Source organism: Heterodontus francisci, chromosome 6 (genome assembly GCF_036365525.1).
Source record: "Heterodontus francisci isolate sHetFra1 chromosome 6, sHetFra1.hap1, whole genome shotgun sequence".
Lineage (NCBI taxonomy): Eukaryota > Metazoa > Chordata > Chondrichthyes > Heterodontiformes > Heterodontidae > Heterodontus > Heterodontus francisci.
The window spans coordinates 44,060,186-44,078,211 of NC_090376.1; the positions used below are offsets into that span (position 1 = coordinate 44,060,186).

An 18,026-nucleotide genomic window follows, 5' to 3' on the forward strand; every position below is an offset into this window, starting at 1 on the left:
TAAATGAGTTTCGTACAAGACCATCCTTATATTCAGATTTACTGCTCAATTGTGAATTACTTACAAGCAATAATAAATGGTTATTTTGTTATCTGATATAAAATATGTAAATATTTACTTTGTATGGAAAAGCTTTTATGTGTGAAGTGTACCAATAATATTAGTATCTTCATTCTATATTTTGAACAAAGCTAGAAATGTTCTTCAAAATAAGTCTTATGTACCAATGAATAGAAAACCTGAAACTGGTATGTTGTCACAAGGGTTCATTGTTACAGTAAGTATAAATACTGAGAAGTAGAGCATATGTGATTGGCCACTCTATAGTTTCTGATCTGTTGTTTATTTGAGTACAAGAAAAAAAAACATAGTCAAGGTTAGCGCTCTTTATGCTGCAAATACAATTAGTTCATATGGCATCTCATGCAGTTCAGGAGGGAGCAACCACTATTGCTCAATGTTGTTATGAAAGTGCTTTTATATTTTTTAATAAGTGTATGTTTTTGAGGACTTATATTTAAATTGTGAAGATGGATTCATTGGAAGGCTGAAGATTTCATAGAAGCTGGACTTTGCTTTGTTGTTGACAGTTCATTGAAATGACACTGAGATGTTGCTTAAAAACAGCCTTGCTGAAAGTCATGTGCTTTAAGCAATAAACAACAGAAACCTTGGTGACCTGGGGAAGATGTTTACAGAGGAGTGACAGGCCAAGATTTATAGGGGTTGGGAGGTTTGACTCTTGAAATATTAGGCTGGATTTTACAGCCCCCTCCCAACATCGGGGTTGGTGGTTGCTGAAAATGTCTCTGGGAGAGGCCCGCCACGGGCCTCAACACTGGGAAGGCCTGGCCCAATATTGCCAGCAGTGGCAAGGCCCTGTGGCAGCCCCCCTGCCTCTTGGCAATGGGAGCAGAATTTACATATTTAAAAAATGCAAATTAACAAATTAATTACTTACCCGCTCCCGCCGTCCGTCCCGCTCCGATATTGGTGCCAGTGGCCGGCACTCACGCGCCTACGGATCTCCATTTGCAGATCCAATGTGGGATACTGGTGGGGAGGGGGGAGCAGGTAAGTATTTCAGTGCGGGGGCTGGGGAGTTCAGGGTCAAACTAATCTGATTGGTGAAGGGGGATGGTGGGAAGGGGTTGAAGTTAAAAGTCTATGAACTTTGAAGGGTGAGAGGGCAAGGAATGAATTGTATGGTTATTGGGGGATGGATGGGAGGGGAGCAAGAAATATTTATTTAATTTTTAAAAATAAATTTAAAATACCTAGCTCTTTAAAATTTTTAATTTTAATGTGGGGCTCAAAGCCCTATAAAAATCACATCGGCGCCTGCCCACCCCCTCCACGTCATCGATGGGGGGGGGGGAGGGGAACAGTCCGCCCTGGCCATTTAAATGAGGCGTTGCGCTGAATATCATGGCGGCTCCGTGACGAGTGGTCCACATGGACAGACCGCCATTTTGGAAGCTCTCCACCGATTATGGCAGCAGGTTTATAAAATCTAAGCCATGATTGTTGGTTTCACTTTGGACAGTGTGTTGTGGTGTGAACTGATTTGAAGACAGTTGGAGAAAACCTGCCAAGAAAGCAGCCACCATCAGCACCCTCTTCCATCTCTTTGAGAACTTCCTGAGAATCAAGTGTAAGAAATAGAGAAACTGATGCTGCATTTCTCCTGAAAAGTATGCCAAACTGATCCTCAACGTCGCCTGAAAAGAACTGCTCTAGAACGATCCCAGTAACAGTGGTCTACCCGTATTTGGGATGCCAGACCAAAAGGGACAACTGACGTCTTTCCATATCTTCTCTTTTTTCTTCAAGAATTAGCACGTATTTGGCCAAAGTATTCTTTTTTGTCTTTCTTTTTGTAACAGACCTCTGCAGAGAGAATTTCTGTATTTTTTCAGTGTGTATGTGAGGGGCATTTAAAAAGGGGAAATTTCATATTTCAATCTGTGTGTTAATGCTTTGCTTCATTACTGGTTAAGTTTTGTTTTATAATAAACTGATAATTTTGTTGTTTATTAAAGAAACCTCATTGGTGTATTTTATTCTGGGATAAAGAGTAGAGTATATGATTTACTACATTGGTAAATGGGTAAACATTTAAAAAATATACCTTGTGACCAGTGGAGAAGTGGTACTAGAAAAGACAGTGCACTCCTCCCGCCTCAGTCATAACAATGTGTATGTGTGATGATATACCTAAATACTGTACATATTGGATTGCAATTCAAGTATGTCAACTGGCCAGGGAGAAGCATCATATCAGACTGTTTCTTCCACAGATGAGCTTTTGGAGGATGTACTGATATGTGAAGCAAGCTCCTTAAAGTGGTGCAGAGAACGATATCTAAAGACTATTTGGTGTAAAACAGTGACATATGCAGGTTACTTCATGAGTAATGAAGAACTTGTTATAGAGTCACAAGTGGAATATACTTTATTTACCTCCAGAAATAATTTATATTCATATGTACTGTACTTAACAAAAATTTACTTTAAATTATACTAAACTCTTACACACTGAAGGCTAAATTAACAACATGGAAATGCTATTAAATATCAAAGAAGCTGCTACTGGGAAGGTAATTTCCACTCATTATTTTTATTGCCTTAAAATAACAAAAATGGCCTTCTGAGTATATTCATCTAGTATAATAAATTCCATTGTGAAACAATCCAAAGAGATTCCAGCTTTACATGGAATTATTTTCTATTCAATCTCTAAACAAATCATCAGAGAATATAATCTAATCTGAGGAAGTTTTACACTAGCATTGGAAACATTTCAAAAGGTTGATATTTATTTTGTAAATTTACAAACTCAATCATCTAACTCTAGTCCAAATGCATGGGAAAAAGCCAATAATCTAATACTGAGTAATGCCCAAATTGATCTGTTCTCCAATGCAATGAACAGATATGATATAAAGATTCCAAAAATATAAAGTGCAGGTTATTATCTACAGAGGAGCATATAAGAGATTCCATGAATGCCAGTTATTTATATTCACACAATCAATCAATTTTTGGACCTTTCTTTATTTAGAAGTTAACTATCAGAATACCAGGAGATATGATGATGAAGACTTACATGTTCTTACATTTGAGGACCTTCTCAACTTTTCATATCAAGTTGCCAAAGGGATGGAATTCCTCACTTCACGAAGTGTAAGCTTACTTAAAAAGCCTCTGAATCAAGTATTCAAAGCTGTAGCACTGCATTACCAAAGTAAATTGATCATTGATCTTTGTTAGTGTATTCACAGAGTTCTAGCAGTTAGAAATGTATTGGTGACACATGGGAAAGTAGCAAATATATGTGATTTTGGATTAGCCAGGGACATCATGCAAGATTCTAACTACGTCGTCAGAGGCAACGTAAGTCCATGCAAATGTTTTTTGTCCTCTCCCAAGCTGATACCCACACATACTGGGAGTAATTTAACATTTGACAACAGTGTAAACCAGACAGTAGCAGATCGGCTATCCATTATACACCCCTTGCAACTCTCCTTTCCATTTTTTGACACTGTAAAAGAAATTTGGGAGAGTGTTTAACAGGCCCATTTTAAACAATCAGCAAAAGTTAAAATTATCCACACTCTCTCTTCGCGGTTGCTGGATAGCAATCAGGAGCAGGAATCCTAACTTTCCAATCCCTAACCCAATAGTAATCACTGCTACTGTCACTGTGTCTGCTAAGATCAGCTAACTCAGCATGGGTTGAAGTTTGAACCTTTTGAGCTTTCTGACTTGCTCAGCTACTCATGGTAAGATTAATGGATATATCAGGGCAAATAAATGTCTTTAATGAACTATAAAAAAAATTGCACAAATGGTGGTAATCTGAAATAAAAGCAGAACTTGCTGGAAATGCATAGCAGGTCCATCAGCATTATGAAAAGGAAATGTAGTTTAATGATGCTGATGTGACCCTTCATCAGTTCCCTCAAGTTCTCAAGGAGCTGAATAGGTTGCTCTTCATGCCATCCAAACTGAGGGATTATCCTATGGTTGTGCTGAACACAATTTATTTTATTACTTGTAGATGTGTGATGTTGCCTAGAGTGAGTTTTCTACTATGTGGCCTTTGCATTTCTCCCACATTCAGTCTCTCTGATGTGTCTGTGTCTGGGCTGGATTTTTAGCCCTTTCCTGCTGGGGGCAGGAGTGGAGGTGGGCAGACATGGGGTTTCGCTCCACAGACCTGCAGCCTGGTTCCCCAGCTTCATCGCACCCCCGGGCTATTGTCCAGGGGATGGCAGCAGCGCTACCTGCCCGCAACCTAATTAAAGGCCTATTAAGACCTGTTGTCAGAAGCCGACTGGGATTTTCCAGTCGGACTCCAGGCTCCCGGAGGTGGCAGGGGACAGTTTAGCTACCTGGAGGTGGCCTTCTGGTGGCAGGCCAGGGGGCCAGTGCTCCATGCAAGCTTAGAGGCCCTCCCTGCCTGCCTGGGTGCAGCAGCAGCTGGAGGGCATCACACCCCTCCACTACCAACTGTGGTGGCCTGGCTGCAAAGGCCAATTTTATTTAAAGTTTGAAAAAGTTGGAGAGGGTGCTTCCATTTTGAGGAACATAGGAAATAGGAGCAGGAGTAGGTCTTTCAGCTCCTCTCCCTCAGTTACCTGCAATGGCATCCTGCTGCTGCTTTCTAGCTGAAAAGTCTCTGTTTGGCCCTTCAGATTTGAGAGTCCACTTACCATCCTTAGTTTTGCGTCGAGCCCACCCTCTCGCCAGTAATTGGCTGCACTGGGGAAGACCACATTGAGTGGCAGTTTTCCGCCCAGTGCCGGCTTCTGACCCCCATTTGAGTCTAATGGCAGGGTTCAGAAGCCCGCAAGCAAAATCTTGCCCTCTGTCTCTCCCTTTGTTACTCTCTTTCTTTCCATCCGGCTGATCTATCAGCCTCTGCCCCAATCGTTGGGTTTCCTCATGGTTTGTCAGCTTGATCTTCTCATTTTTTCTGATATTGTTGTTCCCTCTTCCCCTCTTTCTTTCTTTGCATTGATCTCTCTCTTATCCATGTAGTTGCCTCCATAATTTTTTTAATGTTTTGTCTCACTCCTGATCTACCATTATCTTTAAATGAGTTCTTGCCCATTTATTTCGATGCACAAATAATATGTCATGGCCAAACAGCAGAGTATTTATATAAAAGCAGTAGAAGCTGAAGAAGGGTCACTGACCTGAAAGGTTAACTCTGCTTCTCTCTCCACAGTTGCTGCCAGACCTGCTGAGTATTTCCAGCGTTTCTTGTTTTTATTATAGCAGAGTATTTATCACAGGATTCAATGTCCATCCCTCAGCTAACACATCTCATTTACCAAGTTATCTCATTAATGTTTGTGGAACCTGGCTGTGTTCTAACTGGACACTGTGTTTCCTTACATTATAACAGTGACTGCACTTCAAAAGTGCTTCATTGGCTCTGAACTGCTTTGGGACATCCTGAATATGTGAAAGGCACCAAATAAATGCAAGTTCTTTCTATGTTCCTCATTTCCCAACATATCTTTGATATTGTTCTCTCTAACGTATGCCTTTCTTTGCCTTGTTCTCATCCTTTGTCTAAACTTCCCTCTGCCCCGTGTCCCTGTGATGTCCTTCGCTCATTTATCTCTCCCATATTGTTTTACACCCATATGTTACTTTTTCTTTCCCCATCTCTCCCTCTGTATATTGCTCTCCTATCTTTCTACATCCTTCTACTTCCCAGTCTTCCTATCTCTCTTTTTAATCTTTCTCTCTCTCTTTCTCTTTGAAAATTTCTTCTCCATATATCCCTCTCCTGATCTTCTCCCACTAAGTTCCTATTCTGTTTACCTATTACTTTCAGCATAGACCAGTGGTGTAGTACATTGGTTTACCAATACACATGACACAAACATGCATCGACAGTTTATCATCAGGGAATTTCCAGATTTTTGCCAGACATATGAAGGAACATTTAAACGAGGTAATTTTTTTCCCTCACAGGAAAAAAATTGCAGCCCTTTCATTCCTTGGCTACTCCCACAGATCTCCTGACAGCTAATTACAGAGCAGTGGTGAGAGATCGGTTAGTATTTATACATATATTTGTTCATGTATCCAGTATGAGAAAAGACCATCATGAGACCCATACATGCTCACTCCTATCTACTAGAAGATTTCACGCCATGCAGCATTAATCCCACCTCCAGGGAGAGACAAAAAAAAGACGCCTAAAATGGGATGTCTCCGGCAAACATTTCTCTCTGATTCCAGGTCAATCAGGGAAGCCTCAGGAGGCCTCAGACCCACAAATATTATCCAGAAATATCTTACTCTTGTTATCCAGATGATGTGATGGCTTTGTTTTACAGAAATCCATCTAACACCTTTTTAAAAGACTGCAAGGAATATGTTTTCACTTACTCTTCTGGAATTCAGCTCCACAGTTCCAGCATTCTCTGGAACATCCGACCTCAGTTTCCCCTTCCACAGTTTGTATGGCTGGCCTCTAGCAGACCTCAACACATCAAACACACTATCTTTTTTCATGACCGCCATGCTTTTAATAGTCCTGAATCAGATCTCCTCTAAGTCTCCATCTCTCCAGGAAGTACCGAGCCATTTCATAGCTGAGTATTTTCAGTCCAGGGTTCATCTTTGTTGTCCTCTCTATACTTGCTGTTTTGGCACAAAGATCCTGTGCCTCAGAGACTTGACTTTCTGACACTTAAAGCAACCTTGGATACACTGCGAATCCATGATTCTCACATATCAGTTCAGTTTAAATTAATAACAGCTCCTAAATTGAACAGCTAAATTGAAAACATTTGAAATATATATAAATTCCAAATACAGTAAAATACATAAATAAAAATGTCAATTCTTATTTTCTGATCACAACCACTGAGGCTAAACTCCACACTCTTTTGGTCTTTCACACTTCACAAGTCTCTTGAAGTTCCTGTGTATTGAAAAGAAATGGCAGTCCAACAACTGCAGAAACTGAATTCAGAATATTTGTGTGGAAACACCTAGCTTTGTAGTGAAAAGTAGAATCCCTTTTTGCTCCATGAAACATTGAAGGCAGCAGAGGCTGTGCAAAGAAGTGTCTCATGAAAGAAAACATTGATTTTGGTGTGTGTCCCATTTGCTGCCACACTGCATCTCTCATTATACTGAGAAGAAGTAATTTAGGGTAGCCTATAATATAAGTTAATACATTTTAATTATTAACTTTTGTTTCCTCAAAACGTTTAGGCACGACTGCCTGTCAAGTGGATGGCACCTGAAAGCTTGTTTGAAGGCAGTTACACAACTCGTAGTGATGTCTGGTCATATGGAATCTTATTATGAGAAATATTCTCACTTGGTAATGATTAATTTTTCATGACAATCCAAATATTATCCCATGAATTCTACTTGGTTGCATTGCCTAATGTCACATTTTCAATATCTGTTCAGGTGTCAATCCATATCCTGGAATTCAAGTAGATGCAAACTTCTACAAGCTCATTCAGAGTGGATTTAAAATGGACCAGCCATTTTATGCTACTGAAGAGATGCAAGTTTTTCTATCTTCAATTTTACATAAGAATTTAAAACTCTGGTATATTTAATCTGACACATAAAATAAAATTTTTGAGCAACTTGTTTTTGATACCATGACAAAGGGGAAGAAAAGAAAGCTGAAACTGAACCCTTGAGCCAGTTTATTCTGTTGATATACACTGCTAATACACCTGCTTTTGGAGTTTCCTTCTGAAGAAAATAAGAAAAAGGTTTTAATACTTAATGTGTAATATAATGTAAATATATAATATTTAATGTCCAAATGTAATATTTCCAAGTTCACAGTTGACACAAAACTAGGTGGGAATGTGTGTTGTGAGGAAGATGCAAAGCGGCTTCAAGGGGATTTGGACAGACTTAGTGAGTGGGCAAGAACGTGGCAGATGGAATATAATGTGGAAAAATGGGAAGTTATTCACTTTGGTAGGAGGAATATCTGTGCAGAGTATTTCTTAAACGGTAAGAAATTAGAAAGTGTAAATGTACAAAGGGACCTGGTTGTCCTTGTCAATAAGTTGCTGAAAGCTAACATGCAGGTGCAGCAAGCAATTAAGAAGGCGAATGATATGTTATCCATTATCGTAAGAGGATTTGAGTACAGGAGTAGTGAAGTCTTGCTTCAATTGTATAGAGCCTTGGTTACACTGCACCTGGAATACTGTGTGCAGTTTTGGTCCTCTTACCTTAGGAAGGATATTATTGCCATAGAGGGAGTGCAACGAAGATTCACCAGACTTGTTCCTGGGATGGCAGGATTGTCCTATGAAGAGAGATTGGGCAAGCCAGGCCTGTATTCTCTAGAGTTTCGACTTGCAGGTTGATAGGTAAATTGGCCATTATAAATTGGCCCCTAGTATAGGGAGGTGGTAGGGGAATTGAGGGAAGGTTGGGATGTAAGAGGGTAATGGGATTAATGTAGGATTAGCAGAAATGGGTGGTTGATGGTCGGCACAGACTCGGTGGGCCGAGGGGCCTGTTTCAGTGCTGTATCTCTAAATAAATAAATGAGAGATGATTTCATTGAAACCTACAAAATACTTAAAGGGCTAGACAGGGTAGATGCAGGTAAGATGTTCCCCCTGGTTGGGGAGTCTAGAACCAGGGGACACAATTTCAAAATCAGGGGGAAGCCACTTAGGACAGAGATGAGGAGAAATTTCTTTACTCAGACAGTTGTGAATCTTTGGAATTCTCTACCCCAGAGGGCTGTGGAAGCTCAGTCATTGAGTATGTTTAAAGTAGAGATTGACAGATTTCTAAATATCAATGACATAAAGGGATATGAGAATAGTGTGGGCAAAAGGCATTGAAGTGGATGATCAGCCATGATCATATTGAATGGCGGAGCAGACTCGATGGGCTGAATGGCCTACTCCTGCTCCTATGTTCCTATGTTAACAGGCCCACTATAAGTGTTCCACAAACTGGTAGGAGGATAAGAATTCATTCCCTGATTCTGAATATGGAACGTTGTCAATCTCATGGGTTGGTGCAAAATGAAAACAAGGTTCTTACTTACTAGAGGACATTTTGGAGGTTGAACTGTCCAGGTGACTCTAGTGTCTGATCAACAGCTGCAGTGGCAGAAGCCTACAACTAGACTGCCTGCCCATCCTTTTGGTCAGGGTCTGGTGTACACTGCAGGAGCAATCTACAAAGTGTAAAAAATTATTTTCAAATGAGAGTAATAAAAGAATAAATATTGTATTGTAATGTCTGCTGGTAACACTTTACATTTTACCGGGACCATTAATTCAGTATCCATTGATGTCACTCATGGGCAGCAATGCGCAATAGTTTTTGAAACAAACATCTTGAATTCTGGATATATTGTTAAAAGCTTTCATTGCAGTTCTGTTATTTCTTTGCAATGTATCACTGTTCCTACTTCCTAACATCCATTTCCATATTTTCATAGATACAGTGTGATACAATCCTGCTGGGCCCTTGATCCAGGAAAAAGACTCACTTTTTCAAACCTGGTTTCTATTTTTGAAAAGCAGCTTGCAGATGCTGAAGTAGCTGTAAGTGAATATAGTCTTACGGGAACAGCTGTTAGCATAATTACAGTACTTAAATGAAGGCTTTTTGTCTACAAATGAAAGAATGTATTTTAATAGCACTTTTTATATTCTTGGAGACATCCGAAAGCACTCCACAACCAATGGGTGTTCTTTTTGAGTATAGTTGTTGTTGTTATATAAACAAACATGGTCACCAATTTGTGCACAACAAGCTCTCACATAAAGAAAATAAATCACCAGTTAATCTGTTTTAGTGATGTTGGTCGAGGGTAAATATTCATCAGGACATCAGGAGAACACCCCTGCTTTTTTTCAAATATTGCCATGGGATCTTTTATGTCCATCAGCAGAGGAAGAAAGAGGGAACCTCCAACAATGTAGCACTCTCTCAATACTCTACTGAAGTGTCAGTCTAGAATATGTGCTCAAGCCCTGCATAAGAACATAAGTTTTAGGTGCAGGAGTAGGCCATTCAGGCCCTCAAGTCTGCTCGCCAGTGGCACTTGAACACACAACCTTTTAATTCAGGTGCAAAACTGACATTATTAGGTCCAGATCTAAGAACCTGCTTTTATTAAATTATCACAATTCTCTGCCAGATGTATTTATTATGATCCATTTAATTAATTCAGTTTGAACTGGTGGCAGCCAATTTGCACACACCAAACTCCCACAAACAGCAATGTGAAAATGACCAGATAATCTGCTGTTTGTACATTGATTGAGGGGTAAATATTAGCAGGGCACCAGGGATAACTCTTTGAAATAATGCCATGTGATCTTTTGTGTTTACTTGCGAGAGCAGACGAGACCTCAGTTTCATGTCGCAGCACTCCCTCAGTACTGCACTGGAGTGTCAGCCCAGATTTTTGTGCTCAAGTCTCTGGAGTGGGACTTGAACGTGCAAATTTCTGTCTCAGAGGTGAAAGCGCTACCAACTGGGCCTTGGCTGGCACTTCTCGGCTCATATTTCACCCTGTTATTATTTGTTCTGTTTTTTACTTCTACAAGAGGGCCAGTTTTTGTAATATTTATAAGTTGCGAAATATTATTATCTTGTAGTTTTACAAAAATCCTTACGATGAGATTAATTCTTACACATGACATATCCATTAAAACTATATTTTTCCACTAATTTATTGTTTTATTTTGTTTTTATTCAGCTTTATCATAACTTAAAGGTGTGCAAATACAATTCAAACTATAAAAACCTCCCTATTAGTTCTCAGGAGCGCACCAGCATCCATTCTGCAAGTGCCACATCATCACTGAAGAAAAGTATTCCAAAGAATGAAGATGTCCAAATGTAATTTTTCTGGTGCATTGACCATCAAGACATAGGTGGTTTCACTGGACCCTGAATGTTTTCTTTTCACCACTAAACTAATCAATGACTGTCTAAGCTGCTAACATAAAAAAGGTTGCAATTATTGAAATAGCTTGATTTTTCTTGTGTTGTTGTTCAGTCATTTCTGGAAGACTGGGTAACACAAATTTACATTTTCCCCTTTGTGTTATAGTGAGTATCGAAAAATGGTAGATTTTAAAACTGTACAGAAATTAAGCCATTTGCAATTAAGCCATGAAGGTTAACAGCTCAAAGGTGATGGAAATTATAATAAAAATGGGAGAAATAATGAGCCTGCTTTTTAACATGGATGATGTAGAAGCCAACAGCATATCTAAATTGTACTGTGAGTATAGAGCGAGAGGGTAGTGGATAAAATTAACAAGTCTCAAGCAACAATTGAGATTAGAAGGAATTCCCCACCCCCAGTATACTTAGAATAATGGCTATGTGACTACCAGATCAACATTAAAAACCATCTGGTTCACTAATGTCCTTTCGGAAAGGAAATCTGCCATCCTTACCTGGTCTGGTCTATATATGACTCCAAACCCACAGCAATGTGGTTGACTCTTAACTGCCCTCTGAAATGGCCTAACACCCACTCTGTTGTCAAGAAGGTGGCTCACTGCCGCCTTCTTAAGGGAATCGGGGATGGGCAATAACTGCTGGTTTTGCCAGCAATTCCCACTTCCCGTGAATGAATAAAACAAAAGTGAAATAGATCCCATCTAAAGCAGGTAACACTTGAAAAAGAAGAACTGGATAAATATCTGGTTAGATGGGATGAAGGGATATAAGGATAGATACAGATAGAAATCATCAAATACTGTGTGAAATATAATGGAATATGAAATATCATTACAAAAATATGCACAGTACAAGGAAATGTCATTGGTGGTCTTAAGATATATAATGTAGGATTTAAGATTAGATGGTTTTAAGGGTTTTTGCTTGACCTACTACTGCAACAACTTGCATTTATATAGCACCTTTAGTGTAGTAAAAAAAGTCCCAAGGGGCTTCAAGAGAGCATAATCTGACAAAAATTTACACCAAGTCAAAGAAAGAGATATTAGGATAGGTGACCAAAAGTTTGGTCAAATAGGTAGATTTTAAGAAGCATTTTGAAAGAGGAGAGATAGATAGATAGGCAGAGAAGTTTAGAAAAGAAATTCCAGAGTTTAGACACAGCCACCAATAATGGGACAAAGGAAGCAGGAAATGCACAAGAGGACAGAATTGGAGGAATGCAGAATTCTCAAAAGGTTTTAGGACTGAAGAAGGTTATAGATATAGGAAGGGGCAAGACTGTGGAGAGATTTGAACATGAGAATGAGAATGAGAACACTACTCCGGAGCATGGAACAATTTTTCATTATCTTTCTTCAGTGATTAAATGGATTGGATGAAGTGCATAATTGTGAATATTGTGCATATTCTGTGGAATGGATTAGGTAAACTGTCTTATGATATATTTCATAGCTATATTTGTTGTCAGCAAACCTAAACTAAACATTTCTCACTTTACCATATAGATAATATATTTTATAAATGCTAAAATATGTCTAATATGGAATATCAAGTCTGGCTGTCCTACAGGTTCTTGTATCTGCCCAATTTGATGAAGTGTCTTCTCCCTACCACACACAAGTCCTTGGAGGGTGGGTAAGTGACAAATCTCAGTTGCTCGCAATGTCAGCCAGCATGGATGCGATGGGCTGAATGGCTTCTTTCTGTGCTGCAACCATTCTATGGTTCTATGATTCATCTGAGTCAACCACTAGGATGTATATAAATGTGGTCCAGGGAGACTCACTCATCAAATTTCCCCTCTCCATATATGAAAAGGGCTGGCACTTGCTTGGCATTTTCTTTTATCTACATGACTGAGACCAGAAACCTATCATTTTGTGAATTATACACAGGAATCTATGTCCTATTATTCCAGAAATTGGTATGGCTTGGAGCTCCACCATCACATCAGATCCTTGGGTCTCCAACAGTTAACCTGTGGCATGCTGTAGGATTTTATTTTGAAATCAGCCAGAAATGTGGCCCTTTAGCAGCCAAACTGCTTCGACAAGCTGATGGAATTTTTTGAAGAGGTGTCTAAAGTAGTGGCTAGGGAAATGTCTATGGATATTATTTATATGGACTTCCAGAAGGCATTTGATGAAGTCCCTCATGAAAGACTGTTAGCTAAAGTTGAAGCTCATAGAATTGGAGGCAAATTATTGACCTGGTTAGGAAATTGGCTGAATGACTGAGGAAACAGAGAGTAGAGATAATGGGCAGGTACTCTAATTGGCAGGATGTGACCAGTGGTGCCCCTCATGGATCTGTGTTGGGGCCTTAACTATTCATCGTATTTATTAATGGGATAGATAATGGGATGAAAGCCAGGTATCCAAATGTGCTGATGATTCAAAGATAAGCGGGTTTATAAGCAGTGTAGATGGAAGCATAAAACTGCACTGAGATATAAATAGATGAAGTAATTGGGCAAAACTGTGGTAAACGTTTTGCAATGTAGGCAAATGTGAGGTCATCCATTTTGGACCTAAAAAGAATGGAGCAAGCTACTTTCTAAATTGAGAAAAGCTAGAAACAGTGGCCGTCCAAAGAGCCTTCAGGATCCAGATATGTAGATCATTAAAATGTCATGTATCGGTACAGAAAATAATCAAAAAAGGCTAATTGCATGGTAACCTTTATATCCAGAGGACTAGAATACAGGAGGGAAAAGTCATTACTTCAGCTACAGAAAGCCCTGGTTAGACCACACCTGGAATACTGTGAGCAGTTCTGGGCACCACACCTTAGGAAAGATTATATTGACCTTGGAAGGAGTGCAGCGAAGACCTGGACTCCGAGGGTTAAATTATGAGGAAAAATTACACAAACTGGGGTTGTGTTCCCTGGAATTTAGAAGACTAAGGGATGATTTGAATGAAGTTTTCAAGCTATTAAGGAAAACAGATAAGGTAAATAGAGGGAAACTATTTCCGCTGGTTGGGAGGTGAGGGGGTGGGGGGGGCAAGGACTAGGGACATAAAAATTAGAGCCAGACTTTCAGGAGTGAAATTAGGAAACACTTCTTCACACAAAGGGTGGTAGATGTTTGGAACTCTCTTCCACAAATGGGAATTGATGCTAGATCAATTGTTAGATTTAAAATCTGTGATCGATACATTTTTGTTAACCAAAGATATTCAGGGATATGGGGCAAAGGCTGGTATATGGAGTTAAGTCGCAGATCAACCATGATCTTATTACATGGTGGAACAGGGGGCTAAATGACCTACTCCTGTTCCTATGTTTCTCTAACTTGCAGTTTAGTTGACATGTATACAAGCAGTCATTCTGAAGTATTCATCTCCAGTCTATTTGTAGCAAACAAAATTCAGCCAAGAACAGTGAGCTGTGGGGACAACAGGTTCATTCAAGTGATTACATTTAGAGCTGTTTTAATGCAATTCTCTTTAATGTGTGATCCTGGAAAAGAATGCTGCTCATTTTGCAAGCTTTCTGAGATTATACTGCAATGTTGGGTAAGGCACAATGCAAATATTTCAAGCCTTTGATAATCAACATAAAACATGTTGATCAATTAAGTTTCACGACTACTTTCTCACAATGTAATTTAAAACTTTATTTTACCTTTTTAGTCTCTTTCGACACTATTTACCATCCTAGAGCTAAAAGGGCAGGCAGGTAACCAGGCCTCTGCTACTGGGGAGGTAGAGGGCTCAGACTAGTTTTCCTCCTATTTTCCCATTTGCCTTGTATGGGAATACCTAGTTTTCAGTCAACACCTTTCTCTAATGACACAGCTACTACCAGAAATGCACTGTGTGAGGAATCAAGTGGGTGAAATAGCTATCTGCCATTCTAATGGCATCAATGCACATCATCACCATGCTGCTCTTCCAACAACTACCAGATTGGGAAAAAGCTATTTATATCTTCAAATGAGCATTGTATCAGTGCATCTACTCCAGCATATAGTATTTCTCAGAAGTGTGCCTAATACATGCTTTGTTACAAATAATGCATTGCTGCAACATATATCGCTATATTTATCAATATTCTTAATTTTTGGATTTATGCTTTTATATTTTTGTATTGGTTAAGATTGTATTTATATTACTGGGCTGATGATGACTTCACTGTTGTCAGGAAGCACTCAGCCATTCCAGTCATGTCTGTAGCATGTATCACCAGTGCTCATTAAGCATGCTCAGTTACAGGGTGACAGTGTGGCACAGAAATAAGTGTTGTCAAGGCAGACACAAAGAAAACATTTTGGGTTGAATATGAAATGGTCTAACTAAAAATAAGTTTTGATTATTTGAACCACCTTTACAGCTCAATATTCTCCCAAGCTGGTCACTAATTTATAAATTCTGAAGGACTTTAAAAAATGGAAATGGGAAGTTGTTGCAGGTCGGGTGCCCCTCTGCAGTCGGGATTAAAAAGTATATTGCTGAGCAACATGGCAGTGCTACATGGATGGATACAAATTTATACATCTGACTCCCTTACATTAAAAATATGCACTTTTACAAAGAGCAAAAGACTATCAGGTTCAAATTGTGTGTCTCTTTATGATTGACCTAAACCCTGACTACCATCTTTCTCACCATTTACTTTAATGCTCTCCTTTCCAGTATTGTATCTTGATTCCCAGCTGCACTGTTCATTTCAGTTATCTTTCCTGGTAGCCTTGTTCCACCCGTCCTTTATCCTTAGTATTAAAAACATTCCTTTACTGCTAACTTCCTCATTTTGAACTGGGTGCCCCATTATATTTGAACTACATGGCAAGTTCTCAAGTTTTAGCAGCTTATGGAAGGACAATGCAGCATATAAACCAGATACTCTTCTGTAGAAAGGGGAAGGAAATTCGAGGGAGAACAAATATATGCTGCTTCCGTGCACCTCTTAGCAGCAGGCTAATGTGTGGCTGTGAACTGGAAGCTTAGCTGCCCTTTTAGCTTTGAGTGGGTGGACATTGAAGTAGAAGAAGTGCATTATTGGAATTACATGGAGAGAAATATACATTGCAGCTGGCCTGTGCCATACTTACTCTTGGAGAGATTTATGATGTTATCACTGAGTATGCAGAGAGGAAATAGTTACTCAAACAATCGTTCCTCAGCTTGATGGGTACTCACCTTGAAAATGTAAAAGCATACTTATTTACATATTATAGCTGCAAGAATGATTAGAATGCGACAGTATGATGTGTTTAATGCTATTATATCATAGAAATAACTTTTTATGACTGTATTTCCATATTCCTACACTGTTATGGATAATATTTATACTAATAAGGTTGATAATGAAAGCTGCATTTTTGCTAGTGTACTTCCCTTTTTATTACATTTGAATAAAATTTGAAGTTAAATGTCAAATCTCTTGTCACTGTTGTAAAATGCATTTGTTTTATTCATAATCTTCAGAGAAAGTAAGCACCTCTAATGAGCCTTGAATGAGCTATTAGTATGCAATGAAATAGTTAGTGCATGTATAAATATACCTTTCCTTTTTGCTGTTATTTACATCAATACAATTTTGGCATCAATTGTTCTAAGAGTACAGTTGCAACCTGTGATATGATTTTATATTCGAGTGCCTCAGTGCTAGGCACTGCAAGTGTGCTATGTAAAGTATATGCTAGCAGACAGCGAAGCTACCATTTTGAACTAAGTATGATGGCATCAAGATACTGAAGATAAGATGAGGGCCATTTCCCTTCACTTTTCCCTTCACATATAACTTTTTCTTTTTTAAGATGCCAACTTTCTAAAAATACAGGATTCAGTGGGAATAGGATGGACAAAAGCACTTTACTTTTCATGGGGGTGTTTTCTCGATGTTTCACCCTTTTTCTGTAATTTTATATTTGGTTGTCTGACCTGATACCTCCATGACTGAGAGGGTGGATGAACAGATGGTCACCTTTGTAGCCAGCTGTTTTTTGACACCAGTGCCCAAGTAACTAGCTGCTAAGAGGCACTAGACATCACCCATGCATGACGCTCAATTATATTTGTCTCCTGTCCTGCTGGGTGATTTTGCATTCTCCACTTTCTGATTTCCCATTTAACATGACTCAAGTCAGGAACCAAGCAAAGCAGGACTCAAACCTACCTGCCTTTGACAATCTCCAGCCTTAAGAAAAGACTTTTTTAAAAAAATAACACAGCTTTTCTATTTGCATTTAACTGTGCAAGCCCAGCGAACAGATAGGAAAAGATTCAATTGCTGGTATGAAACTACTCAGCAGTTTGATAAGGAAATAAGTTCTAAGGAAACAAACCATAAATTTATCCGCATCTTTCAAAGACAAGTCACATAGAATTGATTTAGAGCAAGTTTACTTTGCACTTTAATCAGCTGACATGTATAAGATTTTTAAGGATTCGGGCTTGATACCTATTAGTTACAAAAGACTCTTTATTGGTTACACAGCAGAGATTCATAAAAAGTAATATATTACAGCAGCAGTTTACAGTTCTGATTGATTATTACGCATTCAGTGACTGGACAGATTAATGTGCATTGTCTTCATTGTCTTGTTCTTTAGCTGGGCTAGTGTTTGTCTTCGTCAGCCAGCATTCACATCCGCTCATGTAAGCTAGATGTTTTCTTCACTAGGCAGGTGTTAGACTCATTCAGCCAGCATTTATGTCTACCTGCACAAGCTGGGCGATTTCATCTTCTCCTCTACTTCTGTATCTGACCACTCAACCCCTCTTCATTTATACCCCAAAGTGCCAGTCATCCGACTCAATAAGTCCAATCATTTTTGTCCATGCCAGCTTAAACTGTGGTTTCTAGCTTACCCAGCAGGTTTACACATCTGAGTTCAAATGCACGGTAGGAGAGATGGTGGCATAATGGTAATTTCACTAAACTAGAAATCCAGAGGCACCAACTAATGCCCTGGGGACATTCCTCTCCAAACCACACACCATTCTGACTTGGAACTATATCACCGTTCCCACACTGTCACTGGGTCAAAATCCTGGAACTCCTTTCCTAACAGCACTGTGGGTGTACCTACATTACATGGACTGCAG

At 39.2% G+C, this 18,026-nt stretch overlaps 1 protein-coding gene across 1 annotated transcript; it reads left to right on the forward strand.

Annotated features, from left to right (window-relative positions):
- Positions 1 to 226: 226 nt before the first annotated feature.
- Positions 227 to 10,897, forward strand: LOC137371572 (receptor-type tyrosine-protein kinase FLT3). The gene is given in 7 exon segments (XM_068034411.1): positions 227 to 248; positions 3,065 to 3,186; positions 3,274 to 3,396; positions 7,252 to 7,363; positions 7,456 to 7,555; positions 9,482 to 9,587; positions 10,751 to 10,897. Coding segments are annotated over 7 exon segments (732 nt in total).
- Positions 10,898 to 18,026: the final 7,129 nt, after the last annotated feature.